This window comes from Nannospalax galili, unplaced genomic scaffold (assembly GCF_000622305.1).
Source record: "Nannospalax galili isolate Female #2095 unplaced genomic scaffold, S.galili_v1.0 scaffold591, whole genome shotgun sequence".
Lineage (NCBI taxonomy): Eukaryota > Metazoa > Chordata > Mammalia > Rodentia > Spalacidae > Nannospalax > Nannospalax galili.
The window spans coordinates 4821188-4835067 of NW_008330926.1; the positions used below are offsets into that span (position 1 = coordinate 4821188).

The 13880-nt window shown below is 44.6% G+C and overlaps 2 protein-coding genes across 2 annotated transcripts; one reads left to right on the forward strand and one right to left on the reverse strand.

Annotated features, from left to right (window-relative positions):
• Positions 1-53: 53 nt before the first annotated feature.
• Positions 54-10506, forward strand: Ilf2 (interleukin enhancer binding factor 2). The gene is made up of 14 exons (XM_008855337.3): positions 54-172; positions 655-714; positions 1424-1466; positions 2777-2881; positions 3139-3216; positions 3562-3664; positions 4873-4938; positions 6380-6496; positions 7308-7386; positions 8155-8242; positions 8942-9003; positions 9076-9190; positions 9388-9478; positions 9854-10506. Exons 1-14 carry the CDS (start codon positions 168-170, stop codon positions 10012-10014), a joined length of 1173 nt encoding a protein of 390 aa, XP_008853559.1. The 5' UTR covers positions 54-167; the 3' UTR covers positions 10015-10506.
• Positions 10507-10965: 459 nt separating this feature from the next.
• On the reverse strand, positions 10966-13788 carry Snapin (SNAP associated protein). The gene is made up of 4 exons (XM_008855347.2): positions 13599-13788; positions 13304-13350; positions 12726-12844; positions 10966-12055 (listed from the first exon to the last, which is right to left on the reverse strand). Exons 1-4 carry the CDS (start codon positions 13739-13741, stop codon positions 11954-11956), a joined length of 411 nt encoding a protein of 136 aa, XP_008853569.1. The 5' UTR covers positions 13742-13788; the 3' UTR covers positions 10966-11953.
• Positions 13789-13880: the final 92 nt, after the last annotated feature.

The window sequence follows — 13880 nt, forward strand, 5'->3', positions numbered from 1 at the left end:
AGTTTTTCATTGGTTCCTACGTAAACCAATAGCCAGAAGGGACGGGCCGAGGCGGGAGCCTATCGCGTGGGGCTTTGTTGGGACGCGCGGCGGACCCTCTTGGGCTGTCTGCTTCTCCTAGCAAAGGGGCGGTTGACCGTCCTCCATTGTTCGTGGTTAAGGGCGCCATGAGGTAAGGGGGCCGAGGTGCTCGAACTTTCCGTCGGAAACTTCTGGAAGGTGGGCTGAACTGAGGTCAGGGTAGCAGGGGCTGCGTACCTGCTGCTGGCGGGAAGCCCGGCCTGGGCGGCGGGCGGAGCGGGAGGCGGACCTGGTGGGGTCGGGGGCGCCGGGGGACCCCGTGGCTACGAGGGCTCAGGATGAGGTGTCCTCCCGGACACCCCGGAGCACCCAGGGCGTGCGTACGCCCGGTGCCGCCACAGCCTTCACCAGGGTCAGGAACAAACGAGAAGCCGCTTCAGCAGGGAGGACTCTCGGGCCACTTTGGGGTGCCAGTGTCAGAACCTCGTGTAGAGCTGACGTGAGCCCTGGTAAAATCCAGAAACAGGCTGTGTGTGGTGGCGCACGCCAGTAATCCCAGCGTTTGGGAGGTGAGCTGGAGGATCAGGAGTTCGAGGCCAGCCACGGTGTAAAGTAAAATGTGTGTCTTTCTAGGGGTGACAGAGGCCGTGGTCGTGGTGGGCGCTTTGGCTCCAGAGGAGGCCCTGGAGGAGGGTGAGTGCTTCTTATTAACTAGTTTCAGCATCCAAATGGGAGTTTGGCGTGGAAGCCATGTGTGGTTTAGAGGCATTTCATTTCCTGATCCTGCGGAATGAATTTGGCCCTCTTTGCCAAGAATGATACCACTCAGAAACTACCTTTTTTAAAAATGAAATTTAAAAAAAGTATATTTTTTATTATTATTTATTTTATTCTGTATGTGTCTATTGCCTGCATGTAGGTAAGTGCACCTGTGTCATGCAATGCCCTTGGAGGGCAGAAGAGGCTGTCGGATCCCCTGGGACTGGAGTTACAGACAGTTGTAAGCGGCCTTGTGGGTGCTGGGATTTGAACCCAGGTCTTCTCCAAGAACAGTCAGGGTTCTTAACAGCTGAGCCATCTCTCTAGTGCCTAAAAGAAATTTAAAAAAAAATTTATTTTATGTATATGAGTATACCATCTGCATATAGGTAACTGAAGAGGTCAGAAGAGGACATTGGGTCCCCTGGAACTGGACTTAGAAACGGTTATTAGCTGCCAAATGGGTACTGGGAATTGAACCCGGGTCCTCTTCAAGAGCAGCCAGTGCTCTAAACTGCTGAGCCACCTCTCCAGCTATGGAACTTCCATTCTTAAGACTGCCATTTTCAAAACCTTTGATGCATTGTGTAGGCTTCACTTGATTGCTGTTTGGTGAGTAATTGTGGACTGTTTCATGTTTTAGGTTCAGGCCTTTTGTGCCCCACATCCCATTTGATTTCTATTTGGTGAGTATTTTGGGTTAATAGGAGTTTCCTGGCCACTGCTCACTTAAAAATGTAGAAATGGAGCCCAGCAACCCCTTATTAATGAAGTTGAATGGTAGTTGGAAAATGGATTTGTGAATGGAGTTGGGTATTTTTGTTTGAGACAGGATCTTGCTGTGTAGCCCCATCTGATCCAGTACTTACTCTGTAGTCCTAGCTGGTCTTAACTTGGTGTGTAGACCAGGCTGGCCTTGAATTCACATAGATCTCATCTGTCTTTACCTTCTGAGTGCTGGGATTAAAGACATGTGCAACCACACTTGGCTGATTATATGGTTTTTATGTGTATGGGTGTTTTCCCTGCATGTATGTAGACACCATGGGTGTGTAATGCATGTGGAGGCCAAAAGAGGCCATGGGATCCCCTGCAGCTGGAGTAATGGATGGTTGTTAGCTGCAATGTGGGTGTTGGGAACCTAACCCAGGTCCTCTGCAAGAGCAGCCAGTGCTCTTACCACTGAGCCATCTCTCCAGTCCAGAGTTTTATTTATTTATTTATTTATTTATTTACTTACTTAATTTATTTTTTGTCTTTTTGAGATAGGGTATCCCTGTAGCCCCAGCTGGCCTTGATGTGCTATGGAGACCAGGCTGACCTTGAACTCCCAGAGATTCACCTGCCTCTTCCTCCCGAGTGCTGGGATTAAAGGCCTGCACCACCATTCCCGACTGAGGTTTTATTATTTTAATAATAAAGGGGATGAGAACTTGGGCTGGGGTTGTCGATTAGCTGGTAGAATGCTTGCCTAGCATGCAGAGCCTAGGGTTCCACCCCCAGCATTGCATATGCCAGGTACAGGGGTGCACGCTTGTAATTCTAGCACTCAGTTGATAGAGGCAGGAGGATCAGGATTTCACTGTCGTCCGCAGTTACATAGCAAGTTCAGTGCCAGCCTGTGATACATAAGACCCTGTCTCCAATGAGGTCTTGAAGACTCAGCTTGTATGAGTGTTTGGATTTGAACATCTGAAGGAGTTTAAAACAAGCATTATAAGCTGGGTGTGATGCATCTGAAACAGGATAGTCAGGAAGGAAAATAAGCAAATGTAGAATTTTTCTGTTTGTTGTTTTGTTTATTTTTGAGACCAAGTCTCATGTAGCCCAGGCTGGACTTGGTTCTGATCATCTTGCCTCTATCTCCCAAGTGCTGGGATACAGGTGTGCACCACATCTAGCTAAATTTTTCTATTTTGAAATTTTTTCTGTTGTAGTAGGAAAAAATGTTTGTATTGTTTTTGGTAAATAACATACGGTTTCGTTTCTGGTTTAGTGTGAAATGGCTTTTCCCCGGGTCAAGCCAGCACCTGATGAGACATCTTTCAGTGAAGCCTTACTGAAGAGAAATCAGGACCTTGCTCCCAATTCTGCTGAGCAGGTATGTCCTGACTTTTTGCTAAGAAAGTTAAAAGAGTTCATTATCAGGTAGGTTAAGAAGAGTGTTGTCTTGCTAGGATTGTAGGTCATTGGTAGACCATCGGCCTAGCACACTTGAGGCCTTGGGTTTGATTCCCAGCAAGAATGTTGCCTAAGCTTAAACAACTCGGCATTTCATTATTCCCCTTACATATTAAATATTCGTTGTTGTATACAGTTTTTGACTTCAGGGTATTTTTGCTCTTTGGTGTTTTTCAGGCTTCTATACTTTCTCTGGTGACAAAAATAAACAATGTGATTGACAACTTGATTGTGGCTCCAGGAACATTTGAAGTGGTAAGTTTTTGATGACTTAGTCCTAAGAAAGAGCATCCTTGGGATATGGAAGTATCCTTTGGCCCTTGCCTATTAATTTTTCTATTGTCTGTTATCCAAATTGAAGCCTAAAATGGCTAACTACAGAGGAATTCTGGAATTCCTGATGTTGAGGACAAGATTTGTTTCAACCCTGTCTGCTAGCTGTGATATACTGGGCTTTTATTTGGTGGTTTGGGGAACTGATTTTATCACTGCTACTTCCAGTCGATGATGGGTAATGAGAAGCGACACTGAAACAGTTCCAAGAGGAACAAGACACCTACATTCTTCTAAAGTTTTTTTCCCTGAATCCCATTTCCACAGCAAATTGAAGAAGTCCGACAGGTAGGATCATACAAAAAGGGGACAATGACTACAGGACACAATGTGGCTGACTTGGTGGTAATATTAAAGATTCTGCCAACATGTAAGTGTATCTCTCTCTTTCTCTGAAACATGGGGCCTTTGATGTGTTAGAATGTACCAGAGCTACATTCCTAGTACCTAGCCCACCTTTCTGAACATTGTAGTTAGATTTAGAGGCTAGAAATATTTAAAAAGTAGACATAGTGGCACATGCCTTTAATCCCAGCACTCAGTTTGAGGCCAGCCTGGTCTACATAGCGAGTTCAGGTCAGCTGGGACTACAGGGAGACCCTGTCTCTAAAAGACAAAAAAAAAAAATTATGTGTGTGATATGTGAAGGAGTCAGGGCCTGCACTTGCCATAGTGAATGTATGGATGCCAGAGGACAACTTTTGGGAGCAAGTTTTCTCCTATAGATGCTGGGGTTTGAACTCAAGGTTTTCAGGCTTGGTCACAAGTGCTTTTAGCCTTCTGAGCCAACCCACCAACCCAAGCCCAGCATTTCTGATGAGAAAGTATTTGTGGAAGGCAGGAAAATTATTTTTGGCAGGTTTTGATGTGTGTTGGAGTGACGAGGAATAAACTGCAGTGTGTTTGCAAGAATATACACGTTGTTATTGTGTTTCTCAATTGGAGGCAGTTTTGCTCCCCATGAGACATTTGGCAGTTTCTAAACACATCATTGATTGTCTCAATTCAGAAGTACTACTGGCATCAGTAGGGGAAAGAGGCCAGATATGCTGCTGAACACCCTAGAGTGCCCAAGACTGACCTCCTCCCTGAAGAGAATTTTCCAGCCAAATGTCCTAAGTGCCACTGACCTGGAAAACACTGCTATAGAAAAAAGATGTGTTTATAGGAGGATTCTTGTTGCCTGAGCCTCCCAAATCCTCTCTCCAGGCCTTAGTTCCTCCTTTAGAAGTATTTATTCTTTTAGTTGAATGCTTCAGCCCCTGGTGTACAAATGGAAATGCAAGTTGTTTATCAGTATATAAAAAGCCCACATAAAATAACATTACTAGGGGCTGGGGAGATGGTTCAGCAGTGAAGAGGATTTGTTGCTCTCACAGAGGACTTGGATTCAGTTTTTCAGCACCCACCTAAGGTGGCTGATTCAGCCACCTGTAATTCTAGTTTCCTCTTCCAGTCTCTCTGGGCCACTGCATGCACATTTGCGCTGCACTTACAGAAAAGCAGGCACATATACACATAAATTTTTAGAAAATTTAAGAAAATACATTACTATAACATTACATCCTTTTAATCTAGTGGAAGCTGTTGCTGCCCTGGGGAACAAAGTCGTGGAAAGCCTGAGAGCACAGGATCCTACTGAAGGTTTGAGTTTGTTGTTGGTTGTTTTCAATGACAATAAGAGCTGGGTCTTAGAAAGTCTAGTCAGTGTAGATGAAAGAGGAAGAGTTACTTTGTGAAAGCTTAGCAAGAGCCTCAGGCATCCAAATTTTATTTCCTTTTATAGGGGAGAGTGGGTTAGGAAACAGACTTAATGAGTAGCCCAGGCTGGCCTCAAATTTACATTCCTCCTGCCTCAGCCTCCTAAATTCTGGGATTATGTATCACCAAACGTAATGTGATTTCCTTTCTAAAGCTCTATAATTCAGAAATAATCTTTATTCTGAACTTTTATTGCTATTATTTGTGGGGTGGTTTTTTTTGTTTTTTTGGTGGGTTTTTTTTTTTGCTGTTATTGGGGTGTGTGTGCATTTGTATTTGTATGTATGTGTGTGTATTGGGGATTGAACACAGTGCCTCACACATGCTAGGCAAGCACTGCCCCCGAGCTGTATCCCCAAACTTCTTGTTGCTGTGGATTTTCTCCTCCACTTTTGAGACAGGTTCTCATGTAGGTAGGCTGGCCTTGAACTTGTGATCTTGCCTCTACCCATGCTGTTGTTATAGATGTATGCCCCTACAAGTTCTTGGTGTTTTTAAAAACCTGTGGTATATGTTTGTAATTATTACTTGGAAGATCCTGAGTTTGAGATCAACCACAGCTACACAGTGAAATCTTGTCTCAAAAATTAAAACAAAAACTAGGTGTAGAGACATAGGCCTTAATTCTAGCACTCAGAGGTGCGTCTCTCTGAGTTGGAGGCTAGCCTGGTCTCCGTAGCCAGGTCCAGACCAGCTAGCACAAGATGGAGAGACCTTGTATCAGAGAGAGAGAGAGAGAGAGCGAGAAAGCGAGAGAGCGAGAGCGCGAGAGCGAGCCCACCTGTTAGGGCTTGGTGTGGCATGCCTAAAACCCCAGGAGTATTTGATATCCTAAGGCTGGAGGATTGCAAATTCAAGATCAGCCTGGATTACATACATAGTAAAACCTTGTGTAACAAAACAAAGGCTGGGTAGATAGAATTCAGTTGGTAGAGTACGTGTCTAGAATGCATGAAGTACTGAGATCAATATGTAGCACCTCATAAATCAGGTGTGGTGGCACATGCTTGTACTTCCAGCACTACTGAGATGGGAGGAGGATCAGGAGTTCAGAGTTATCCTTGGCTACTAAACCAGCTAGAAGCAAGCCTGGGCTACACGAGACCCTGTCTCAATAGCAAAACAAGGGCCATTAGGAACGGCTTAGTGAGCAAAGGTGTTTGCCACTAAGCCTGATGACCTGAGTTTGATCACTGAGACCGACATGGAAAACGAGATCTCCACATGTGTGTGACACCTGTGTGCCTACTTGCACTAATTTTAAAAGAAAAACCAAATCAAAACAAAAAATGAGATACCGTTTTTGATTATTTTGTTCTTTTAGTTTTGACCATGCTGACCAATGAAACTGGCTTTGAAATCAGTTCTTCTGATGCTACTGTGAAAATTCTCATTACAACAGTGCCACCCAATCTCCGAAAACTGGATCCAGAACTCCACCGTTAGTCTTTTTTTTTTCCATTGGGAAATATGGGGGGGTGGGAGGAGCCCAAGTCTGATGCTGTTGTTGAGTTTATGTTAATCCAGCTGTTACGTGTGAAGCTTTCTGGAAATTTAAGTAGTTTACCATGGTTTTGTTCTCTGTTCTTTGTAAATAGTTTTATCAGCTTCCTAGTGAAAATTTCAAAACCCTAAAAAAGGGTAGCAGGAAAAAAAATTAAAAGAAAAAGGTAAAAAGAAAGATTAAAAAAGAACTCAGCCAGATCTTATGTTTCAATATAAAGCAAGTTTTAGACCATGCAGGGTTGCATAATGAGATCCTGTCTCAAAAAAAAAAAAAAAAAACCAACAATAAAAACACTGCAGAAATATTTATGAAGGGGAATAGAGTTTTGAAAAAAAATAGTGTCTTAGCTGTACTCCGTAGTGCATCCCTTTAACCCAGCACTCTGGAGGCAGAGATCCAAGGCCAGCCTGGTCTACATAGCAAGCATCCCTTTAACCCAGCACTCTGGAGGCAGAGATCCAAGGCCAGCCTGGTCTACATAGCAAGTGCCAGACCAGGAACTTTGAGACAGAAGACCCTGTCTCAAAAAAAGATGGAAAAAAAAAGTGTCTTTACCTATTTTCAGATCTTACTTGGGGGAGGAATGGTAATTTCTGGCAAGTGATTTGCCATTGATAACATGTGATGGCTTAAAGGATGGCTAAGGTAGCCTGTCCTCTTGCCAAGTTTTTGGCTGGCATCAGGATTGAGTTGCTTGCTTGATAATAGCAGTGTTTCTTTTTGGCCTGTCACACTTGTTTTCCAGTGGATATCAAAGTGTTGCAGAGTGCCTTAGCAGCTATCCGACATGCCCGCTGGTTTGAGGAAAATGCTTCTCAGTCCACGTGAGTCTCTTCACCGATCATTTGTGTTAAAATAACCTTTGCTGCTGGGTATGGTGGTACTTGTCTGTATTCCTAGTACTCTGGGAGGCTTAGGTAGGAAATTTTTTTTTTTTTTTTAACTATTTTATTTTTATGAGTGTATTGCCTGGATGTGTAAGTGCACCCGTGTTGTGCATTGCCCGAAGAGGTCAGAAGAGGGCGTTGGATTCCCTGGAATCGGTGTTAAAGACAGTTCTTAGCCACCATGTGGGTGCTGGGAACCGAACCTGGGTCCTCTGCAAGAACAGCCAGTGCTCTTAACCACTGAGCCATCTCTCTAGCCCCTTAAGCAGGAAATCTTGACTTCAAGGAGCATACCTATCTCAAACCACCGAACAAAAAATAACCTAACTGCAGTGAATAACAGTGATACTCCTGCTTCCTCTGACAGCTATTTCAGGTGTGATGTTTTGATTTGGATTTTTGCCTTAAGTAAACAAGATTGAAAGAAGAGACTGTGTGGTTATTTAACATTTTATTACGCTTAGATGTATTTTGTGTGTGTACACATTATATGTAGCATGTGTAGCAGAGGACAACTTTTAGGAGTTGGTTCTCTTCGTCCTGTGGATCCTTGGCATTGAGACCAGGTTACCAGGTTTATAGAACATACACTTTTATCTGCTGAGCCATCTCACTAGCCTTGAATCTTTAAATAGTATAGTCAGCTTCAACTGGTAATTTAGGTGTGGAAATATGAATTTTAATCCTCGGGTCTCTTACATTCAGAGTTAAAGTTCTCATCAGATTGCTAAAGGACTTGAGGATTCGTTTTCCTGGCTTTGAGCCCCTCACACCCTGGATTCTTGATCTGCTTGTAAGTAAAAAAGGGCAGCTGGGGATGTAGCCCAGTGGTAGAATCCTTTTCTAGTATGTGGGTTCAGTCCTGACTTCGAAAAAGGAACAGAGGTGCAACTAGAGTCTCTCCTCGCATTTATTTATGTATCTATTTATTTATTTGATTGATTGATTGATCGATCGATCTTTTTTAGACAGTGTAGTCCTAGCTGACCTGAAAACTCATGATGTAGACCAGGTTGGCCTCAATATCACAAAGATCCACCTGTCTCTGCCTCCAAGTGCTGGGATTAAAAGTGTATGCCACCACATCTGGCTTTGATTTACTCTTAAATCTACCAGAATCAGACAATCAGTGAAGTTTAAGAGACATTCTGGTCAGTCCTTGAGAGGCTAAGACAGGACCATCTCAAGTTTGAAGCTAGTATGGGCGACACAGGGAGACAAGAAATCCAGGAAAGACTATTAGTTTTTTGCTTCTTTGGGGTTTTAGAGTACTCCATGAAATGAGTAGTTTCTGAGGAGAGTGCTTGTTCTTTCTTTACTGCTGTCAGTCCTTTGTTGTCACACTGGAGACTGATGCCTGAATGAGCCATTTCAGAATTCTAAACATGGGAATCTTGGTTAGACCTTAATGGCTAGTTTTCCTCATGATTTAAATTTCAGTTCGTTTGAACACGAACTGCCAGTTTGGTAGCCATCTACCACTTTTTTCCAGGGGCACTATGCTGTGATGAACAATCCCACGAGGCAGCCTTTGGCCCTCAATGTGGCATACAGGTACATCATGTTTCTTTGGGTTTGGGTTCTAAGCTGTTTTGTGTGCTTTTAAAACATTCTTTCCTGTTTCAGGCGTTGCTTGCAGATTCTGGCTGCAGGACTGTTTCTGCCAGGTTCAGTGGGTATCACTGACCCCTGTGAGAGTGGCAACTTCAGGGTACACACAGTCATGACCCTGGAACAGCAGGTATTGGGACAGCTATGAAATGATGTGTTGACTACTCCTGGTCAGAAGGCAAAGGGAATGTGGTCCTTAAGGATGGGATTTGGGAGTCTTCAAAGACTGATTTGGAGATTGAAAGTTGTCTTCATCTGTTTTCACATAGGTGCAGTCATAGAAGGTACTTCCATTTATCTTGGCTAATTTACCTCCTTGTTCTTCAGGATATGGTCTGCTACACAGCACAGACTCTTGTTCGAATTCTCTCACATGGTGGCTTTAGAAAGATCCTTGGCCAGGAGGGTGATGCCAGCTGTGAGTACTGTGGTGTGGCTCAGAGGTTTCTTACAGTATTTTCTGATCTACAAAAAAGCTGTATACTGAAGGTGCCCTAGTAGTTCCATTGGGTATACCTTTAAAATTTTTTTTTTAATTTTTATTTTATATATAAGAGTGTATTGCTGCATGTGTGTAAGTGCATGTGTCGGTCAAAAGAAGGCATCAGGTCCCCTGGAACTGGAGTCATAGATGGTTGTTAGCTGCCATGTGGGTACTGGGACTTGAACCCGGGTCTTCAGCAAGAACAGTCAGTGTGCCTATCTGCTGAGCTTTCTCTCCAGCCCCCTACTGTGTGTATGTTGCCTTGTTTACTAGGCTTTTTAATCTAAAGTTGTTTTGTCTGTCTCCTAGATCTTGCTTCTGAAATATCTACCTGGGATGGAGTGATAGTGACACCTTCAGAGAGGGCTTATGAGAAGCCACCTGAGAAGAAGGAAGGAGAGGAAGAGGAGGAGAATACAGAGGAACCACCTCAAGGGGAGGAAGAAGAAAGCATGGAGACTCAGGAGTGACCTTCCCTCTTCCTGCCCAAGGGGAAGATGAGCCTAAGCCATGGGCTTTTTAAATGGTGGCATTTCTGTGGCATGGGGGGGGCGATAGCAGAAAGGAAATGTAATGAAAAGTATCATTCCACTGTTTGGTTTTTTTTTTGAGACAGGGTCTAACTACATATCTTTTGCTGGCCTGGAACTTGCTGACTTGCTGTGTAGACCAGGCTGGCCTTGAACTCAGAGATATACCCGACTCTGCCTTCTGTGTGCTGGGATTAAAGGCATGTGCCACCACCCTCGGCTCATTCCACTATTTGGATAGTGGCTGAGCAGCTAGAAGTCTCCAGTTTCTCACTACCACTTCCACCTATAATGACGTGGGATACCATACCTTCCTAATACTTTAAAACCTACCCACTCCCAACCAATACTTTGTTGAGATGTTGTGAACAGTCAAGTGTCTGTGAATTTTTTTTTTCTAAGAAAAATGATTAAAGTACTTCCTAGTAGGGCTCTTGGTTTTGTTTTTCTTCAGTATGTGACACCCATCTTTGCCTTCTGTACTCTTCATTATGAACTGTAAGTCTGTACTCCTGGAATCTTTCCAACATACCAGAGTAAATGAATACTGTTTTAGCATTGTGATTTCCATTGTCACCTTGGCCTAGGAGAGTGGTGAGGCATACTTCTGCATATGTCTGAGGGTAGTTCTGCAGAAGATTAACTGAGTGGTGAGACCCACCCTGAATATGGGTAGCACCATCCCATAAACTGGACAGAGTAAAAGGAAAAAGGAAGCCAACAGCATTCCCCTTTCTCTGCTTGCCCAGCATGAGGTAAGGCTTTCTTACCACGTACTCCTATCATCATGACATTCTGTTGCCTCTCTAAAACGATGAGCCAAAATAAATCCTTTAAGTTGTTTCTGTTAAGTATTTTGTCACAGTAATGGAAAAAAAAAAAACCACCAAAACCCTAATACAAGCATTTATTGAATTAACTCTTAATACTGTTAATATGCTCAATCTAGGACAGTAAGAGGTTAGATCAATCACCTTGAATTGCCTGCCTTCTCTAAGTACTCAATGTAAACGAAGCAGCAATCAGGCAGAGGACAACTTGCCTAGGTCCTAGTAACATGGACGCTCGACACTGGTTAACTAGGCTGAAAAAAGAGGATTCAAATATGTAGCTCTAGAAAAACAAAGGCTTGGTCAGGTGTGGTGGCACCCATGTTCAATCCCAGCACTGGGGAGGCAGAGGCAAGCAGATCACTGAGGTCAAAGCCAGTCTGGTCTACATAGCAAGTTTCAGGCCAACCAGAGCTATAGATAAAGATACTGTCTTGGGGGGAAAGAAAAAAAAAAAAAGGCTTGGGGTTTCTGCTCTTGACTTTGGGTCCCTCGTGTATCATGCTCTCCTGGGGCCAGGAAGCAGTAATAAGCAAGAGTTGTGCTGGCTAGGAGGATTTAAAATACATAGGGAAGGTTATTCCTCCCAGAAAGGAACTGTGTTGATAAGTAGGGAAGGAGTGGAAGTTTATTTTCTTCCCTAAATCTTTGATGTTTTCTGAATTTTCTACCATGTGATGCCTCATCTATTTAAAAATTCCAGGGGGGAAGGGAGTATAGAGACCTGAACCAGACACAGTGGCATACGCCTATAATCCCAACACTCAGGAGGCTGAGGCAAGAGGACCTCATGTTTGAGACCTTGTCTCAAGAAACAAAGTAGAGGCCCATTCTTGGAAGCAAAAGCTAGGATATATGTCCTTTAGGAAATTAGTCCTGTCGTAGGTTTCTTGAGGCAACTACATAAATAAGTACTTCAAACAGAAACCAAAGGGCACCCTTTTTGTCCCAAGGTCTAAAGGAACTGTTTCCTGGACTCCTTTGATGTCTGTCAAAACAAGGCAGCTGGGGAATGGTTGCTTGTACACTCAGGTCACAGGCCCATGCTGTTACTTGCTTGGAGAACCGGGAGGATAAACTCCTGAATCCAGCATTGTTCTCCTTCTGGCTGTTTCCTTGGCAACACTGTGGCTTAATCGCCTTAGCCGTTCCTAGGAGACAGGAAAAAAGAAGGGACTCTGACTGCTGTAAAAGATTTTAACTGAGTCAACTAGGTGTTAAAAATATCTTAGGCTTGGTCTTTTCTGGTCAGTCTTCTAAAGTATTATGTAGCAACTAGACACTAAGAATTGAGTTTATCAGTACTTGTCAGGTTATGTAAAGCCCTAGTATGGGGAAGGTATGGGAGATGGGTTTATTATCAGACCAGGTGACAACTCCCTTTCCCCCATATTTAAAAATTTTGGTGGCTTTTGTTGAAGACATAAAGCAGGGTAAAGCATCATTAGAAATTGTTTTTGGGTTGGGTGTGGTGGTGCACGCCTTTAATCCCAGCACTCAGGAGGCAGAAGCAGGTGGATCTCTTGAGTTCAAGGCCAGCTGGGGCTACAGGGAGACCCTGTCTCAAAAAGAAATTGTTTTGGGGCTGGGTGGGCATGGCGGTGCACACCTTAGTCCCAGGCAGAGGCAGGCATATCTCTGTTTGAGGCCAGCCTGATCTAAAAGAAATGGTTTTGTTTTCTGGGAGGGTCTTGCTCCGTAGCCCTAGCTGACCTGATCAACCCTATCTAGTCCAGGCTGGCTCAAATCCTGTCTCAGCACACAAATGCTGGAATACAGGCATGGACCACCATGCCCTGCTAGGAAATCATTATTTTTTACCTGGGCATTCTGTAGAATGTTGTTGACTAAGACAACTCGTCGCCTGGCATTAAGCAGCTTCTTAACATAGGGGTCCAGATCCAGGGCCACCTTCTGATCCTCATTGATTCGACACAGTTCTGGAAATAGAGAATAGTTGCAACAAACATGTAATGGCTTGTCTTTTGTGCTCAGGTACAGTAAATGACAAATGGGATGACATTTCCCTTCACTCCTGTCCTAAAACAGACGCTTCCGTTGACAGTCCTGATGTGGAAATAAATGACAGAGCCTGGAGAGATGGCTCAGCGGTTAAGAACACTGACTGTTCTTGCAGAAGACCTGGGTTCAAATCCCAGCCCCCACATGGTAGCTAACAACTATTAACTGTTAACGGTTCCAGGGGCTCCGACAGCCTCTTCTGTCCTCTGTGGGCACTGCACGACACGGGTGCACTTACCCACACGCAGGCAATACACGCATACACATTAAAAAAAAAAAAAAGAAATGACTGAAACCTAACCTAGAAAGAACCTGGGAAAACATAAAAGTCCAGAAAGAGAATTCAAGGATTTTAGGTATGGGGGATGCTCACTCACCTGTAGCTAGGTTGTCAATTTGTTCCCGGAGCTCTACCTGGCTTTCTCTGCAAAGAGGTACAAAGGCCTTACACGGTCAGTCAGTGGAACTCAGGAAACTCATTCCACGTATTTCCCAGTTCTGATACAAGCCGGCCTCCACTTAATGTCCCCATTTACGGCCTTCCGCCTGTTCTACCCTGCCTCCTATCATTTTCCCAAATAGACTCAAGTCTCAGAACTGGTGTCCTTTCGTGGTGCCGCCCCTACAAAGCCAGTTCGAAAGGCCCCGCCCCCAGCCTTCGCAGTCCGGCACCTGACGGCGTGCACGTGGGAGTCCAGCTGCTGCACAGCCGGCCGCAGGAACTCCAGGAGCCCCTCGGCGAAGAGGTCGCGGCCCGTGGGCCCGGCCACTGGGGTCCCTGCCCCCGACACAGCAGCAGAACCAGCCCCAGCCATGACGATCTGCCCTGACGCCTGAGCCTGCCGCGAAGGTCGCCGGGAAACACAGTCCGCCCATGTGCGCCGCGAGGGGGCGCTCATGAAACACAGTCCGCATGGCAGTGGGGTTGCTGGGAAATGGAGTCTCCAGAGAGCC